The sequence below is a fragment of the Plutella xylostella genome, chromosome 13 (assembly GCF_932276165.1).
Source record: "Plutella xylostella chromosome 13, ilPluXylo3.1, whole genome shotgun sequence".
NCBI lineage: Eukaryota > Metazoa > Arthropoda > Insecta > Lepidoptera > Plutellidae > Plutella > Plutella xylostella.
In genome coordinates, this window is record NC_063993.1 from 1,920,721 (window position 1) to 1,940,817 (window position 20,097).

Below are 20,097 nucleotides of genomic sequence, written 5' to 3' on the forward strand. Positions count from 1 at the left end.
TTCAAGTAATTGTTTCAAGTTTGTCTTCAATGAAATAGTTATCAGTGTTTGGATTAAATCTGTCTGAAGATAATTACGAAATGAGTTCAATGGAGGTAACTTGTTTTCATGCTGAAATTATTTAATGGTTCTGTTTAATTCCTATAATAGTATACCTACGCACGACCAGGCACATAATAATATTTTATTTTCATTTAATATTTCATTTTGATATTTTTTATTAGGGATACGACGACAACTGGGTGTTGTGTGGGATTAAATTGGGGTGTAAGGGTTCTAAACATCCGAATGAACCAATTGCCAACCTGACCTGCCCGTGGTGCACCCTGCTAAATAACAGACGAGGCTCTGGCGACCGGATGATTTAATAAGAATAAGAATAAGAATAAGAATAATAAGAATGATGGCGGTATAACCATCCAAAAACAGCTACACTAAATCCCATAGGCCGGCGATGGGCAGCAGCGTCACCGGTACGAAAAGTGTAGCCCTGCGATCAACAACCCACATTGCCAAGCGTGGTGATTATGGCAAAAACGTCCATGGAGTCACACCCAAAGCCCCGCCCCCCAGTTCCCGGCAGCCCTACTATTCCTGACTACGGCAGCGGTCTAGGTAACGGTAGGGCAGGGCGTGCGAAGAATCCCCGGGTTACGAATGGCTGCCATCAACGACTACAACTGGCGACATACAACGCATGGACACTGAGAGAGGACGAGAAGATGGTAGAACTCGAGGTAGAGCTTAGCAAAATAAAATGGGACATCCTAGGGCTATCAGAAGTCCATAGAGAGGGCGAGGACACGATGACCCTGGAGTCCGGCCACATGCTCTACCATCGCGAGGGCGACCAACTGTCCCAAGGTGGCGTAGGATTCCTCGTCAACAAGACCCTTGTCAACAACGTAGTGGAGATCAGCAGTGTGTCGAATCGGGTAGCATACCTAGTACTAAAACTAACCGAGAGGTATTCCTTGAAGGTCGTACAGGTATATGCACCAACCTCGGCATACTCTGACACAGAATTCGAAGCAGTATACGAAGATATCTCTAGAGCTATCAAGTGTACTGCTAAGACCCAATACACCGTTGTGATGGGGGACTTCAACGCCAAAGTGGGAGTACAAGAATGCGACGAATCGAGGGTAGGACCTCATGGCTTTGGTAGCAGAAACCAGAGAGGGCAAATGCTTGTTGACTTCCTCGAAAGGGAGGGACCGTACTTGATGAATTCTTTCTTTGAGAAACAGCCCCAGAGGAAATGGACATGGGCAAGCCCCGATGGTAGGACGAAAAACGAAATCGACTTCATTATGACTGACAAGCGGCACATATTCAGAGATGTCTCAGTGATCACTAGGTTTAAAACTGGGAGTGATCACCGACTTCTCCGAGGTACTCTGAATATTAACTTCAAGCTGGAGAGGAGACGTCTGGTGAAGTCGACCCTTCGTCCCACACTGCACCAAATCAGAGCTGGCAACACCAGCTTCCAGAGAGAACTACAGAGCCGATTCGAATAGCTGGAAACCACTACGGATATTGACGCGGATACAATCCAAATAGTGAAGGGTCTTCGTGAGGTGGACCACGGACATTTTAGCATGAGAAGCAAAAGCAAGGAGTCCAAACTTTCAAGCGAGACACTCGAGCTTATGAGGCAGAGACGCGAATTTCCGTCGGCAGGTGACACTTCGTCAGAACTCAACAAGCGTATAAAGAAGCTGATACGAAGAGAGCCGTCGCTCCAACACACGCGCCATAGAAGCAGCAATTGAGCAAAATCGGGGGTCAAAAGTCTTCGTTCAGCAACTTGGGAGAAGCCACTTGACGAAGTTGAGGTCTGCAGATGGAAATATCGTTGCCTCTAAGCCGGAGGTTCTTGCCGAAATCGAAGGTTTTTACGGACAACTTTATGCTTCACACGCGCAGAAGTCTGTGGCTCAGCTCACCGATTCCAGAGCGCCACTAATACGCCACTACACTGACGACATCCCTGATGACGACATAAGCGATATTAGGATAGCCATTGAGCAGCTCAAAAACAACAAGGCTCCGGGTGAAGACGGAATTACTACAGAGCTTCTGAAAGCTGGAGGTATTGCAATCCTCGAACAGCTCCAGAGGCTCTTCAATTCGGTTCTTCACAATGGCATTACACCGGAGGCATGGTCTGAGAGCGTCGTGGTATTGTTCTTTAAGAAGGGTGACAAAACCCTTCTGAAGAACTATAGACCGATCTGGCTTTTAAGCCATGTATACAAGCGGTTCTCAAGGGTTATCGCGAACCGTCTTGCCCAAAAGTTAGACGAGTTTCAGCCCCCAGAGCAGGCTGGGTTTCGAAAAAGCTTTAGTACAATAGACCACATCCACACAGTAAGGCAGATTATACAGAAGACTGAAGAGTATAATCAGCCTCTGTGTCTAGCCTTTGTGGACTATGAAAAAGCCTTCGACTCCATCGAGACCTGGGCAGTTTTGGGATCCTTGCAGAGATGCCAAATCGATTGGCGCTATATCGAGGTGTTGAGATGTCTGTACAATGCCGCTACTATGACTGTCCAAGTACAGGACCACAAGACAAGACCTATCCAACTGCAACGTGGAGTGAGACAGGGGGATGTGATGTGATGCAGAGACGTGGACACTGACGGTAGGACTGGTCCACCGATTTAAAGTCGCTCAGCGTGCTATGGAGAGAGCTATGCTTGGGGTTTCTCTGATGGATCGTATCAGAAATGAGGTTATCTGTCAGAGGATTAAGGTTACCGACATAGCTGTCAAAATATGCAAGCTGAAGTGGCAGTGGGCTGGTCATATCTGCCGAAGAACCGATAACCGTTGGGGTAGACGAGTTCTCGAGTGGAGACCACGAACAGGCAATCGCAGCGTGGGACGCCCTCCTGCCCGCTGGACTGACGACCTTAGGCGGGTGGCGGGTAGTGGTTGGATGAGGAAGGCCGAGGACCGAGTGTTGTGGCGCTCCTTGGGAGAGGCCTATGTCCAGCAGTGGATGATTATTGGCTGATGATGACGACAACTGGTGACCCACATTTTGTAGGAGAATAACGGAATGTGCTGATTGCTATAATGCAACGCACTCATCCTTTTTAAGCAAGAATTAGTAGACTAAGTATATGTGTTGTTTTTCGAACCCGACAAACTTTAAGGGTGTATTCTACGAGTGATTAGTTTCTCAGGAATGCAAGTGCATCTTCGGTGCCCACACACAATACGTCGGTTAATGTGCTAAGAATCTCAGAGATTGGCTTCAGTTGAGATGTTTCCTGTGACGTCACGAGCCAGGTCACGGGCTGCATTCCGCCGGCTAAGTTTAGCTTCCTCCCCGCCCCGCCCCGCCCCCGCCCCCGCTGCCGCCGCCGCCGCCGCCGACTTCGTCTCCACTCCGCAAATTGGACAAATTCCTGATCTTCGCTTTTAGCTGCAACCGTATTTACACTTCCAGATGCAGATTGAGGAAACTTCGCACGTTGCGCAAACACAAATTAAAGGACAGTAAGCGTGAAACACAAAAACGCAGAAAGCTTTCAGCGTTTAACAGTGGCGGGAAAGGAAAAAATACAGAGTGTTTCAAAGACATTACAAAGACACGTCCGTAGAGGCGCGGCGTGTGAAAGATGACCAGAAAAACAGATAGAGGAAACCCTCCTCCCTGCGGGCAAGGTACAGTCGACGCCATAATTATATATGCATACGAGTAGTTTTGTATCTTTTAAACCAAAAACTTCACAGAACACCAAAGAAGAAGAAATTTTCGGTTTCAGGATTTTATATTTTGACAAGGATGAGGAAAGAGCATTAATAATTGTGGAGTCGACTGTACCAGCGGACGGTCGACCACTAGTCGATACCGCACACTTGCTAATGCCGATATTACGACGTGTCTGAGAAAGAGATATGCCACCGAAAACTATTGTAATATTTCACACGACCCCAATCCGTATTTCCACTGATCTGTTCCGAGTATCCGCCAGAATTTTGGGAAATGGTAAAAGGTTTTCGGGTATATTTTAAACAACGCATTTTCATTTTTGACATCCATTATTAAAGTTACCTACTAGAGTGCATAATGGACCTGTATTCCGTATATTATAGTGCCTAATTAAAATCTTAATTACCATTTCTTGGAAAGTGACAGGTTACGATTCGAGCTCATTCGGTTCAGTCAGTAATTAAATTTTCGAATGCTGGATAGTAAGCAAAACGGAGGGGTCATTTGACCAATAATCGAATATGCTGCCCCTATTACTTCAAAAAACTACTTATCATAATGTGACAAAACGAGGTGCCTAACTTTGACTGATCGATAAAACTTTACAGCTTCAATTTAGTTTCGTTCATTCATAAAACAAGACATACCTAAGAACCTACGAACCGACAAATGGTTAGGCGGTTCACACACTTCACCGCCTCACCGCGCGGATTGCGGATTTTCCATAGTAAATTACAGCCCGGTGAGGCGGCGGCAGTGGTTATTCTATATAAACTATATTTTTTGCATACAATAATAATCCGCCAACAACAACAATGTGCGAATCGCCTAAGGTCAGCTGCGAAGCCGCAGCTATTCAAAACTAAACACGTCACGAGCCAAGCTCACTGCACACTGCGCGCCGCGGGAGCCGCCACACTCGCTAGTATGTCAACTTTAATTTAAACTTCAAGTGATGCGATGAGTCTTTACTCTTCACGCTCTAAGGGACCACCAGCTATTTAATTCGTGGAATACGATTGGCTTTATGCTAGAAACCTGCAAGTAGCAATATCAGTTGACTACCAGCCATCGGTAGATAGGTACAGTACATTGAAACTTGTAGATAATGTCAGTCCTGCTAATGGTAAGGTAAGGTACACTACTACTACTACTGCTCAGTATATACATAACTAGCTGTTCCCGCGCGCTTCGCTTCGCCTTAAAAAAATTCCCGTGGGAATTTCGGGATAAAAAGTAGCCTATGTTCTTTCCCAGGGTCTAGACCGTATGTGTAACAAATTTCATTCAAATCCGTTCAGTAGTTTTGGCGTGAAAGAGTAACAGACAGACAGACAGACAGACAGACAGACAGACACAGTTACTTTCGCATTTATAATATTAGTTAGGATTAGGATAAGACAATGTTCTTGACAAAACAGACATCTAAATTATCAACTCCACTTTATTAAACAACTAAATAACAATCTCGATGAAACTAACCTGCGAGAGTAATTTACTCCCAGTTCATATCAAAGCGTCTAACAAACCGCACGTCAGTTATTCTAAACCGGAGTATAATATCCAAGCTCCTTCTGCAGGACTGTTGATGCAGCCCTATTCACAGCGACTCGGCGATCGTAAAGCGATTGTGAATACGTCGTAGAATTTGCTGCAAAATTCCACAACCTTAGATTCCTGGGGGTCTTGTAGGTGTATATGTGCATGTAGATGAAGTGGCCATCATTGATGATGTTCCGGGAATCAACCCTCAAAGACCGACTGGACATTTCGGCAAATAGGACGTCACGACTCGAGACGTTTTGTCGTTGTCCGTACATCGACGCTCAAAGTTTAATTCGCAACATGAAACCCTTTTCCCGTGCAGCAATGTAAATCGAATTCCCTACCGCCTAGTACTCCTGCATCCCGATCCGAAAAAAACAGAGCTAACGTATAGAATCGAGTGCGAGTGTTCTATTCGAAAGTGCTGTCAACCTGTAAACACCAAAACTGCGGTGAATATAGGTCATTCTATTAGGTAGGTAAGGTCTAGTATAGATAGGTAAAAAGTGCTTCGAAAGTGCACTCAAAGTTGATAGCACTTTCGAATAGAATGCGAGTTAAAACACTCGCACTCGATTCTATACGTTAGCTCTGTTTTTTCCGGATCGGGGTGCTGGAATAGGGCTGGAGTAGAATTGCTGCGTCATGTTACGTCCGAAGGCAACCTACTGGGAGGAGCCCGGTGCATGGTGTTGACATTATTATAATTTCGGCTGGACCGGGGCAAGTTCGCAATAATACGGCAAATGTCATATTATTGTGTAAGTTAAATTTGAATAATTTCCTGCTAAATGTATTACTTGAACGTTAGGGTGTATTTCCCAAAGAGATGTGTGTGTGTGTGTATGTGTTTTTGATATCCACCAAACATATTCATTGGTTCACATAGCATAACGTCTGAATTTCTTTCACATCGCAGCATAGCAGCTGCATAGCACATAGCTCTGGTGAAAAAGGCAGTCCTAATGCCTTTTTTAAATCATTTTACATAAATAAACTGTTAACTTTTATCACAGCATTATCATTAAGATACTGAGAAACGCTAAAAAAAGATGGAGCACTATCTGCCAAGGTTGCCTCACTAAGCTCGGTACTTGTTCAGTACCAAGAACTGTCCTCTAAAGCAATTACAACGAGTACTTGAAGAATCTCCACCGAGGTAAACTTTAGCTTAATAAAACACTTGAGGGTGAGTAGATACAATTTAGTTTTTGAGCGCGCGACTGAATTAAAGGAGGAAAATTTTATTTAAGTTTACAAAGAGCTCCTAATCAGAAATGCGAAGCATGTTTTATATTATGTAAGTACTTGATATTAGAAAATCCGAGACGCTGAATTTATTTTGTTTGTGTAAACAGGAAGCGGCCAGTTACAGAGTCGCGGCACGTTCTAGTTAATTATCGCAAAGCAACCATTTCCCAAGATCGACGGTAACTTTAATTAGTATCTTAGTTTATGTAGTTACTGTGTATTATACGCTGAGGTTACTGTGGAAACCAGAAACCGGGGTGATGATAGGTAAAAGTAATTAGAATTCTGTATAAAACAACCATAGCAGCTGTGAGGGCATGATGTCGGTCAATAATTTGTGTCAAAATGTAAAATCATGCCCTCTTCTTATCGTAGCAGGCCAGTGCAAAACTCGTAGGTATAGCCCCGTGTCAAACTAAAATGCAATTCCAACTTCTGTATATAAATTAGATATGAAGTCTAGCATTACATTTGTAAACAACTTTACGCTTAGGAACCCATATAAAAAGAGTGGTCCCACAACGTTGATCCCACCAGCACTACCTGCATGAAACAAACCCTTCACTTAAATACGTTGTTCACTCACAAGTCACGAACTCTACAAACATCTTAAATAAGCAGTAAACGTAAATGTTTAAGAAGATGTTAGCTTGTTTCAAGTGTCAAAAGTTTCCACTGCGTTATTCCGTGAGTCCGTGACAGCTAGCGGCCCCGAGCTGGGAGTAAAGTTTAGCTTCATCTGTTTTCATAGCATATACTGCGTGCCAGCGGTCCCCCGCGGCCCATGCGCGATGTGTGGAGGACGCTTTGGGGAAAAATCTAAATTTTCTCATCCCCATTGTGCGGCCTTCATAACCGTTGAGCCAGATTGAAACAAAAAACAACGTTCACAAAGTTTATTATCAAAGACACCAATCTTATACTTATTTATCGTTATCATACATAGGTAATGCGAACATAGGTACGTACTTACTTGGAATTGAATAAGTAAACAGTTTCGTAAGTCGCTATACTAACACTTTTGTCAACATGCCTATAAACATAATAATCTGGCTTCGCACAGTGGATCGAATGTATGGGAGACGTTGGACATAGAGGTTTCAATAAAAAAGGAATATTATGAAAAACCAAAAATCCATACGTATTCTAAATGGCAGTGTCAATCGGTTAACCTGTCGTGGCCAGCTCACCACGACCCATTACGTCCCCACTGCTGGTGCACGGGTCTCCTTCCAATGAAGGAAGGGTTTAGGCCTAGTCCACCACGCTGGCCGAGTGCGGGTTGGTGGACCCCAACACAAGCAAGCTTGTGCTGAGAGAGTTGTCGGGTAAGTGGGCAACCCGACTGTCAGATTTTTTCAAGCCGCCTGAAGGCCTCTGACTAGGCTTCACGACTGCTCCCGAAGCAGCAACCGGGACCCACGGCTTAATAATATAATAATAATAATAATAATAATAATAATAATAAACCTTTATTTCAGGCATCAGTGGCCCATAATTATAAACTAAACACAATACATTTTAAAAATACAAATAATAGATAACATTATATACTTAATTATATCAAAAATTAATGTGCCGTCCGAAGCACGGAAGCGTCCAGGTCACCCATCCAATGGCTGACCGTGTCAGTTGTTACTTAACCTCAGCGATCAGTCTCAGAGTTATCAAACCTAGTTAAAGATATGTATTCTATTCTTACACAAGTATATCCCTGATTCTATTCTATTCTCTGTGTGGGGGTGTAAGTACCTGCACCTGGCTCTCTCGAGTGGAACCGTTGTGCATATCCCCAAGGTCTAAACTTCCTTAGTTTTGACCATTTCCCACCACGCTAGTCCACTGCGGGTTGGTGGGTTCACATAATTATCTAGATAAAGTTATGTTACAAAAAGGATTTTTTTGTCGTGTGCGATGATGTTTAGCAATTTTTTATGAATTGCAATTATAACGATAACTTTTTAGTCAATTCGCATGTAAGTATTAATATGTTTAGTGCAAATTTATTCATAGTCGCCGCTTATCTAACCGACCAGGGATTGGTTATCAATTATACGTTATCTCTATATAAGATTCTTGACAGATGTGTCAAAAGTCAACCACTAATACCTGGTTAAGTTCTAACCGACTATGGGGAAATTGGAAAACATAATATACATAGCGTAGATGATGCTCTTCGTGAAAAATAAGTTCGATACGCCTCGTTGGTCCAAGCTTTTAGTTTTTCATAATATATGCATTACTTTTTTGAAACCTCTATGTCCGACGTCTCTCATACATTCGATCCACTGTGCGTCGAGCCAATTTCGATAAAGGCTGACATTTTATGGAACTTAAAGTACAACACATCACCTTTCCAAAATTTATGATTTCATCTCAGAATATGAAACTTCAATATATTTACAACATAAACTTAACCCATTATTTATCCTCCGGACATTGATTTCGTACGGCTTTAAAACTAAATATAAACCTAAACACGTTCATGCTTTTAAAAAGATACAACCTAAACTAAAACCAACGGAAATTAACGAAAAGATTGTCCCAACAACACAACATGTAAAGTAGTCACAACTCACGCCACTCAACTGTATCGCTTTAAGGCAACTTGACACAATTCTGGTAATTCAGTCGACGACGAGGAGGCCGCACTCGCGCACCACCTGCTCCGACGAGACCGGGTTCAGGAACACTGGAATTGAGACAATACACACGTTAGGTAAATACATTTAGGGAAGGTTCAATCTTCGGTCTAGTTTTTAATACTTAAATTATGCTGGATTCCGATGGCAGCTACCTCAACTTTGCAGATTAACAGTGACTATTTTTAATGTTACCGAACAACATAATTTTCATTAGATTATAACGAACGCGAACGCATTCAGTACCAACCCAACCAAATCAAGTTTTCATAATTTATGATGCTCCGTATTCATAGAGATAAGTGTGCGACTAGGTATCAGTTTACAAGAGCCTTGCAAAGCGTCAACGTGATACACGAAACGAAACATGTGTTTCCCCTCGATTTATGAAGCTCTTACTTTTATGAATTGCCAAGTTATCATATTCTAAAGAGAAAAAATGAATATGATTTTTTTTACGAAAAAACTCAAACTTAATTATTTAAAAAAAATATTCAGCATTAGTATAATACTACATTTTATTCTTCAGAGTCATAGGCTATTGAGAGAAAATCTACTAAGTACAGTATAACACGCGCCTATTTTTAGACATAACAAATTCACCCCATAACCCCACCCCACCAATCGGCATTAAACAAAAGCGAAAAACCAATCAGCATTCGCAAACAATTAAAAGGTCCCGCGACGTCTCTTATCTCGAAACAAATGGCGAACGATTATTATCCCGCAGCCGGCAACCGGCAACAAATCAATTGAATTACTCCGCAGGTAGTCATGTGTGAAATCGAGCGGGAACCCGCGGCTTGCTAAGACAAACAACTATTTGTCTCATCTAACTGCTTCCCAGTATACAACTATACATGGGAGCAGACGGCGCGGCGTACAAGTTTACATACAGCATGTAGTTACTAGCCATGGTGGGGGACTCTCGTGGCATCGTGCCTACACGCATTCATAGTCAACACTTTCTGGGTAAGTAAGCTCACTGAATCTTACTGCGTGTTGCAATAAGTTAGACCTGAAATGTACCATGGAATCTTCTTCTGAGCTTTTCATGGAAAAAACGAGAGCCTGGACTGGCCAATGTTCTGTAAACGAGGGGAATCCTTCGTCATAGGCTGAGGTAAGTAATAGTTATCTGTACAGATTGAGGAATCATAAAAGGACACTCTGAATCAATTTAAATTCCTCCGTAACGTATACACGAACCTAAATAGGTACTTCCAAAAACAGAAAAGATTTAACTTTTTTCCCGTGTAATGATAAAATATAAGTGCCAATGAGGCAATGTTGTGGAGGCGTATTTCGCGGTTTCCCCGAGTCTGCTTTGTTTCCGGGCCAGCGGCGGCGGCGGCGGCGGCGGCTGCACCCCGCGTCCCGGGGGAGGCGGGGCGAATCACCAGGAAAATGCTCATGATAAATCCGGTGTTTAATATATATCCTAGCCAAAGATAAAAAAAAAACCGACCACATACAAGGAGATCGTGAAGAACGGCTGTTTTGATATATGCATGAAACACTGTTTTTTTTCTTTTCACTCTGCAACGTGTGCTGCTGGTATCACAAACTCAATGTTACCTCAACCTACTCAATACTATATCGTCAGCTCAAACGAGAATGATATCGCCAATGTTCATGTATTGAAAATCAACACAGGAAGTGGCTTCAAAAACAGCACTTAAAAAATAACACGTTCGTTCGCAGATTCAACTAAAACAGAAAGATGGTGATTGGATTGAAATCGGGAGCGGCGCCAAAGTAGCATTTCTGCAGGATACAGGGACATTTGTATCCAATTGCAATCCGCCTGTACCCGAGTGCATTTTTGTTGCGACGGAAATCGCGATCTCATCACGACGCGCAATCACCTTTGGGACGCGTCAAAAATAAAGGAATATCGAATCAACATCTGCTTGGTAAATTTTAAGTTAAAATTGCTCGATTAGCGAAGCAAACGCGACCTCTGACGCAATATGGATGCTTCGGATAGTTTGTTTAACGAAAAAACTATTTTAAATTATGGTTTACTTTTCTTTCAATTATCAAACTCAACTCGCCCCGTTAAGAATTAGAACAAGTAAAATAGGTGTTCGATGGGAGCCTAATATATTTTGGGGATTTCTCTTTCCGGTCAAATATTTTCCTTGCTGCCCTCCGACTGATCAGACATCTGATAGCATTTTCGTAATACGCATATTACGCAGAATATTGATTTAGATCAAAAATGGATTTTTCTGATTTCCAAATCTTAAAACCTATGTACACTATATAGGTAACTATATGTAAGTAACTATTTTGATCCATGAAGAAATGCTATAACTTTATACGCCTTTACGCCCTTTACTTTGGGTTGGGATTCGGTATTTACTTTCAGCACCTAAATACGTTATGAGTATTTCGGTATTTTATTAATAAATGACAGGAATTTTAGTGGTATGATCAATTAATTTCACCATTGTTCTTATAAAGTATTGTGCGCGTGTTGGTATGCATCGAAATTCAAATGAAATGGAAATGAATGAAAATTTGTCAATTATTTGCAGGACCTATTCTAACGGAATTCATTGATTAAAAAATGTAGTGCATTTTCTAACACTACGATATCGTAAAATTCATTAGAAAATATTATTAGGTATAGTGATTATGAACTTGTCGTATACCTACTTATTTCCATATAGCATTAGACCAATAAATATGAGCATTACAATAATGAAGCATAATTTAACACTATCTTTAACCAACAATGGTGATACTAATTATTTTATATTTTAAACCTTATTCATATACATATATACATAAATGTAAGCATGCACAATTGTCCATAAATGACACTATAATTAATGTAACATGTAGGTAATCTAATGCTATTAGAAATGAATGAATGAATGTTTCAGACTTACTTTCAATAGAATACATACTTGTGCTGCCGGTGAACAAGTCTTGGTCGGGGATGATGTTGGCGGCGGCGATGGCGGCTTCGTCCAGAACTATCACCTGCAACAGAGAAATACTTTTTTTTTTAGGATAAATAATAATTATTGATTATTAACATTATAGTGCAAAAAACGGCGAGCAGGGTCGATAAGCCATTTCTGCTGGATTTAAGGCACACAAAACCGGTAAGCGGCGCGATGTGAGCTCTTTACAGGATGTTGCAAAAAGGGTATAGTATAGTAAGGTAAGTAAGTTAGTAAGGGTATAGTAAGGTACTAGTAGGTTTCGACTTAGCTTACTCTTTTTGCAACATCCCTGTATCGTATTTCGCAACGCTTTCTCCTATAGTACATCTGCCAGCTATGAAACTGAGGCTGGCAGCCCAGTCTTGGGGTCATCCTTGGGGGACACCTACATAAATATGATGAAATTTCAGTTTCAAACCTAAGTGGCTGATGATGATGCGATGGTAACAAGATTTATTCTTTGTGCTATCGCTTTGGAAACACTACGTTGCTCCGAATACGGTTCCAGCGTTTCCCTATTACAGGCATCCCCTGGCTCTAGTAATATACAGCTGTAATTTCATGTACGCGTAACCGTGAGATGCACTAAGGCACTAAGGAGCACTCAGTATCGGGATGGTGTCTCGAGCATCATCTGACATACATCTGGCTGGCTCGATCTCGATACTAAGTGGCACTCGCAAACCGAAGATGTCACGATATGGGTTGGGGTTATTCACACAGCATTCGCTTTACAGCATAACCTCGGTTTGGATCCAATTTACAGAAACTAATTCGTAGAACTCCATTCGCCGCTGTCGAATACAAAAATCAACGATAAAACGGACGCTGTGCGAATGAACCGTGAGGAACATGGCTACATCGTTTATCACTTTGCACCACTTAAAAAGTTACGTGTATTTTACGGGCTGGTTTAGTGCTACCGGTGACATGGCTCGCCGTGTCAAGGCTGCTGCGACATGTCTCTACTGAAAGTAAAGTCGTTTACGAATGAAAATGTCGTGACAGTCTGATAATGGGATTCGCATCAATTTGCCGGCCAAACTTTAACACGCTTCTGTAAAGGGTGCCACCATGACTAAGCTGATATGATTCAACATCTACTACGCTGCTTATGTTAGCGTAGGTATTTCGTTGACTGTCCAATATGCGTCAAACAAGGTCAGTTGATACATAAGGCCCGGGTCTCCTATTTACTCCGTAGGTCACGTCAAGTGTCACCGCCGTAGGCCGCGTCACAATGCTCATTATGTCTACGCGCCAACGTCGGCGTGTGAGGGAGACCGCATCAGTACATTTCTATAGTGAGCATCGTGACGCGGCCTACGGCGTGACGCTGGTCGCGACCCACGGCGTAAATAGGAGACCCAGGCCTAACGTAAGTTATTTCACAGCGTCAACACTAGGGTTGGCCCTGTTAAGCGTGTTAAGGGTATTGAAAGAGTCCAGTGTTTACCTTGGGGCAGTCGATGATGGTGGCGTCCTGCACGTACACCTCAGTCTTGTGGTCGATGTATCGGGGGCCGGGGCCGGGGCCGGGGGCGCCCCGCGCCGGCAGCAGGTCCAGCGCGTTGGCCGCCAGCGACCAGAGGTGTCCCGCGCCCTGCGACGCGCGCGCCCCCTGGTGGCACACAACAGAATTACTCTCTCAATCAAAGTCAATAGTTTTGGCTAAATATAAAAGCAATAAAACAACAAATGGTCTGAATTCGGAATACAGGTTTCCAAATTGTACGCATAATTTTCTAACGACTGCAATCACAGAAGCAGTAGTCAGCAGCAGAAACTTGCGGCGCAAGACGCGCACGACATGACGTGATAAGTTTAATAACAACGTAGGGGGGCGTAAAAATATTCTCACATCTCCTAGTGATGCAACTCGGTAGTCGCTTGTACTGTATATTATTATGTACGCGGACAAAGCTCAATTTCACATGTGCAAAGGAGAGTTTGTGCACATCTCTCCGTGTTTTCTTCACCGTAATTACCAGCATCAGCCGGTAAGTATGTATGAAGATTCAGGGAAGCAGTTAGCTTCTCACTTCCCAACAACTTCAAGTTTCGCATCAACTTCCGAGTGTACATGCCCCTTCATATCGCCTGTTTGCTTTAACTTCATATCATGACTGCGAACTTAGCTAACATCAACTTATAATATTTGCAGTGTAAAATAATTTAAGTTGTACCCGACGTCATCTCGGCTGAGGAAACGGGGATATTAGTGTTCCTGATTAAACTTCTCCACACTCGAGCCGCCGCGGGCGCGCCGCTAACACCGGGCTAATTGGCTGGAGATCATCATTTAAATGTGAAAGATTGCTGAATCTGTTTTATCTATTTTCCAATTACTTTTATGCAACCAAAACCACAATACATACATACCTAGCAAACTTACATAATAATATAATATATGTCACATTAAACCGATAGGCCTCTAACTCAGTCGGCCGCTAAAAGACTGCATGATAGGAACGCAACCTTACTGAATAAAAACTGTTTTATAAAATTGCCTGGACTCCTGCTGATGATGATGATTATGTCTCACCTTGCGGAAGTGCGGGTTGATGGACAGGTTGTGTCGGACGGAGTTTTTCCAGCGCTCGTCATTCGCTTTGTAGTAGGGGAAACGGTCTCTGAAATTAAGAAAAAAATTGTTATTAAAATTCTATGCTAGGCCTTTGCCAAGGAACGACACAATGCTCTGTCTTCATCCTTCCTAAATCGTTGTAGCAGCTAACGCTGGCCTCCCACGCCACTGATGGTCGCATAAAGAGCATCAAATCAGGTGCTGAATCACAAATAGATGGCGGATCATGCACCTATCATTTACATTATCCCGCGCAAGTCACGAAAGAAAAGTTAATAATGCGAAGAAGATTCACCGAAGGCGACCCGTGCCATGACTAGGATAAACTTAGAAGATGCTATTATTCAACATTCGACCACAATCCCATTAATTAACGTAGCTCCGTGTTGAACAATGCAACCCCACTGCTCCCTACCCAATAAGCGAAATACAAGAACATCCCCTTAACGAATTATGAGCACAAAAGAATAGATAATAAAGGAAAGCAACTCAGGGTCAGCCACAATGGCCGAATATCGTCCTCGTCACGACGTGAGTCGCCACTATTCACTGGTTTCCTGGAAATAATAAGGGCCTGTACATAAATATTATGTACTGAGTTCAATAACGTAATGTAGAGCACATTACAATATTAGATTTCATAAGTTGAGATATTTAGTTAAATAATAAATAATAACTTATGTATAACGTATTGTAAACAAACAAAGACCAAATGCTCGGGCTACGGATTAGCTACGAATATGCTACGGCGCGGCGGACGCTACGAAGTATGCGTAGCATTTCTTGTTCTATTGCTTACTTGTAATTCAACTTATTCTTATTACTATCTTAAACGTCGCAGCCTATGTGTACCACAAAGCATCCTACGCACAGGTACATTACGAGTTGTTTACGCTTCAAATGCAATTTGCAAGACAACAAAAAACACGCGACCTCAACCATCACGCAATCTTCACCCCAATGCATCATCCCGCAGTCATAACCTCACAAAAGGCGATCAACCCTCGCCTGGGCGCGAATAGGCGAGGATCACGGCATGGTGGGCCGCGCCGTCGCCGCGTGGCACGATGCTGCGCGGCCGAGCGCGTCGCGTCACGCGCCATCGACCCACCTGCACCGCAGGGTTAATCGCAACCATAGACTATACACATAGATCACACTGCACACGGCAGCGCCCACCTGCCCCGGGCCGTGTGTGGAGCCGGCCTGACACCCTTTAGGTTCTCACGTCAATCAAGGTTAGCTTTCGGCACCGTGGCGTAATGTATAATTGAGCGATGGTATCGTAATATAATATTTAATTATTGGACCATGGAAACAGACATTTTGTAAAGATGATTGCTACTGTACTTCATCAATAAATTGTTGATATTTGATTTCATATTTTTCGTTGAAACTTCTGAAGCAAGCGGAGAACACAATACAAAAACCAATTATTCATATGGCAAAAACTCTATCAAAGCGAAACCAGTGAACCCGTGGAGGGTGAAAAAACAACATACGAAGATTGAATCAATATTGAATTAAACTACAGGTAAAGTTTGATAAATAAAACAGTTACAAATGGGATGTGCAGCGGCGCGGCCGATTCTAGCAATTCATGATTTGCGCGACTCATAACCAAGTGTATGCGTTGGCACTTGCGTCGGATGATCAAATTAAAATGAAAAACATCGAGGTAGATGATTTCGGTGCTGCAAGTATCCAAAGTTAAAATAAAAAGCAGAAGATTTTTTTGTTTACGGAGACAATTTAGGTACTTATTTTGAAATCGGAGGATTTTATATAGAGTGTTGCAGGGTCGGCTGAGTATACGACTTTTGCAACATTCTGTATAAGATTAGGTGCACAATTTAATTTTAAAATTCAAGCTGATTTTAAAGTTAAGTTAGAGTCAAGAATAAGAATAGATTACCAAGATGCACATGAGGAAAACATTAGGAAAAAAAATAAAATAAAATAAAACATTAGGAAAAGCATTGTAATAGAAGACAAAGAGATCTTATTGCGAACCCTTATTGCAAAACTCAATTTATAATACGCCAAGCAGTTCTGATGAAATCCTCGGCGATATTGTGATTTTAATATGGGGTATTTATGGGATATCAGAGGTACATTTCATCAACAAAAAATGTAAACGGAATATAAAATAATCGCTCAATATACTGTAGGTAGCGCAGTGATAACAACAAATCGCTCGAGTAATTTTTGATAAAACCCGCCCTTATCGAAGCTAATTCGATTTTCCATACTGATTTGTGTTGACACAGCCTCGATAAGTGTTCGATGGTTATTGTGGTTGTTATTAATAGATAAAGTAATGCGGTTTTTGCTCACAATAACAGCAATATAGGGGAAACCGACACGTGACACTATGTAAGTGGAATGTAATTTTAGGGTATTATGGTTTAAATCTCCCATCCACTGGCCAAGCGGGGAGATCATGCTAGTATGGCGTTCGATAAAAAGTCTGACTTCATTCATGTCTGCTTTAGAATAGAAAAGAAAAGAATAGTGCATTGCTGCACCCACTGCTCTCTGCTGGTGTTCTGGAAATAAACGTCAAAGTGTCTCCAGCTGTAATCGAACCCGGGACTATCGACAGAATACATAACCTTCCCACCACACGACCACCGAAGACAAACAGCTCCACAAAAATATTTGTTCATCTTCTAATACAATTTGCCCTCAAGACAATACTCGCCAAGTTCAAGACAAACAATAAAATAACTGTAATTAAATAGTCCCAAGGCCGCGTCACTCGAGAGCTTTCCTTCATAATTCAATCACTTAAACCTCGACTAAGCTCATTGTGATTTTATAAATGCAGGTTTCTTTGTTACGGCGGTAACGCAACCTCGGGCGTGGTAATAGATCAAAGCGGTCTAAACAAGAGGAGCCGGGGGCGACCACTAACAAAGTAACCAAGAAAATGCCTCGCCAATTTTTTTACTTCATTTTCCTTTGTAATGTGTTATTTAGAACAGCTTTTGCGGTGATAATAATTGAATTATGGCGCAGGGCGGCTGCGGGCCGCGCTCAACAATGTATTATTTGTGTTTCTAAAGAATTAGGCCGTTTAATAAATAAAAAAATGTGATGTGGATACATTTTTTTTTTTATTTGGCTCGTAGTTACCTATTTCATTATAATATCTAGAAGGTTATGATTATGAAAATGCAAACTGGTAGGCCCATTTGGCTAAAGAATTTGTAGGAATATGATTTTAATTTAGACGAATGTAGTAGTAGCAGTAGCTGTGCCTAGGTATTGTATTATTAAGTAGATACTAACAGATGATCTACCAACACACAACAATAACGTTTATCTTGTTAATGAAAAATTAGCTAAAATTTTACCTTATTAGCAAGGAAAGATAAAGAAAGCAGATCTGAGACAATCAAGGATTACGCAAGAAACTTCTAATAAGGATAAGCCTTTGTGAAAATTAATTAAGTAGCACAAGAAAAATTACATCTTAATTACAACCTTTGGCACACCTAATTACGGTTTCCCTTTGTGATAAAAGAATGAATTTCAGAATGTTTCAGAAGGTGAAGATGAGATACACAATCTATGTACTTCTACATGCCTTCTTATGCTCTCGACGAAGCTTATCATCGTGACACACGTGACTCGCAGCTTTTAAATTTTCTACTCCCGTGACAGCCCATAACTTCTTCTATCTACTTAACAATGCGACAACTCACGAGATCCACTGATAGATCGCCGAGACGGTAAGCTCGCCGCGCTCCCGCAGCGCTCGCTCGATCAGCTCGGGGTACGTATATGGCGGCTTCCTCGGCGCCGGCGGGCCGTCGGGCACACGCAGCCGTGGGCCCTCCTCCTCCACCTTCACGTTCACCAGCTCGTCCAGCCGGAAGTTTAGCAGCCAGGCCAGACTCCCGCAGTCGTCGTCGTCAGCCGGCGGAGACCGTCTCCGGCGCCACTTCACTCTGTCACCCGTCTTGCACGCCATGGTGGCAGCGGGGCGGCCGCGATTGCACTGAGCCATAGAGTCACTGAGCCTCAGTTTGAATATGGAACACGCGGAATTTTGTTCTTTCTATGGTGCCAGCGCGCGCTATCTCCGTGGCCGTGCGGTAAAGCTCAGTGTACACCTGCGCTATTTTTTGGGTTCCCATGTTTTTATGGTTGCTTACATTTTAAGCTTTGCTTATGAATGTTAAATGCTGTTTAAAGTAGATTTTTTCAAAAGCTTCACGTACCTTACTTACATACTAATAGGTATTTTTCCACGTATTTTCCTACCATAGTCAGTATTGCACTAAACGAGTGCACACGCTCTGGGTTAATCCCAACATTAAACCGGACCAACTTACAAGAAGTAACAGCAGTGGTTTCGGCTGAAATCGCTTGTTTTGTAAGCTGTTTCTTGGTTGGCCCGGCGCACAGTGGAGCGTGCTTGGCCCCGGGGGTCAGGCTATGCTGGCGACGTGGTGTAACGTTCCGTAGCCACTCGCTAACCGCCGGTAATAACCGAGTGCTGTTAGTTACATCATAAAAACCGGTCAAGTGCAACTTTAAATTGCATATTAGGGGATGGGTGTTTAAGCGACAAACCTGCGTGTTTGTCGTAAAAATATAGTGTAGGAGACACCACTTTTGCATTCGTATTCACGTATTATTTTAGGAATACGATTTTTTTCGGCTTACCTGACGCTGTGGCCACTTAGTGTGTATATACGGCTGTTTATTGAAATATATTGAACTTCACAGGGCTTGAATGCCAAACATCTTTGACGAGACGACCGAATGGCGTAGTGGTTAGTGACCTGACTACTGAGCCGATGGTCCCGGGTTCGATTCCCGGCTGGGGCAGATATTTGTTTAAAGACAGATATTTGTACTCGGGTCTTGGGTGTTGTTATTTATATTTAGTATCTATCTATCTATGTATTTGTGTAGATATATCAGCTGTCCGACTCCCATAACACAGGTTCTGCCTAGCTTGGGGTCGGATGGCCGTGTGTGAGATGTCCCCACATATTTATTTATTTATTTATCTTTGGGACGACGCATAGCAAAAACATCTTTTTAGTACTCGCATACATAGTGTTTTTTTTTTTAGACACAAAAGGCAAATCATTTTAGTTTGTCTTTTTATTTGTTTTATTTTTAAACTAGTTTTATTAATATAAAACATAAGAACCATAAAATTGTTATTAGCAAAAATGCTTACTTTCGAAATAAATATATTGCAGCTGTAGTATATTTTTTATAATATTTTGGTTAAAAAGATAAAAGCTAAGATTGAAAAAATGCAATATTAGTGTTACAATAACAATGACATGAAGCTCACATCGCACCGATTCACTGTTTGTGAATGGGCCCTTATTATTGATGATTAAAATATGC

The 20,097-nt window shown here is 42.2% G+C and overlaps 2 protein-coding genes across 3 annotated transcripts; one reads left to right on the top strand and one right to left on the bottom strand.

The window, feature by feature from the left end:
• Window positions 1–504: 504 nt before the first annotated feature.
• Window positions 505–2,616, top strand: LOC125489368 (the record flags this gene model as incomplete). Its single annotated transcript, XM_048625113.1, has 3 exons — window positions 505–1,360; window positions 1,497–1,522; window positions 1,799–2,616. Coding segments are annotated over exons 1-3 (1,677 nt in total), but the record flags the coding sequence as incomplete, so codon positions are not given.
• A 6,116-nt stretch (window positions 2,617–8,732) lies between these two features.
• LOC105394248 (forkhead box protein E1) lies at window positions 8,733–19,293 on the bottom strand. 2 transcript variants are annotated; one of them, XM_048625192.1, is made up of 5 exons: window positions 18,429–19,293; window positions 14,677–14,764; window positions 13,588–13,752; window positions 12,072–12,165; window positions 8,733–9,221 (listed from the first exon to the last, which is right to left on the bottom strand). In XM_048625192.1, exons 1-5 carry the CDS (start codon window positions 18,731–18,733, stop codon window positions 9,157–9,159), a joined length of 717 nt encoding a protein of 238 aa, XP_048481149.1. In that variant the 5' UTR covers window positions 18,734–19,293; the 3' UTR covers window positions 8,733–9,156. The 2 variants fall into 2 exon arrangements, with proteins under 2 accessions (XP_048481149.1, XP_011564432.2); XM_011566130.3 differs by having other exon boundaries at window positions 12,090–12,165; window positions 18,429–19,288.
• Between the last annotated feature and the right edge of the window lie 804 nt (window positions 19,294–20,097).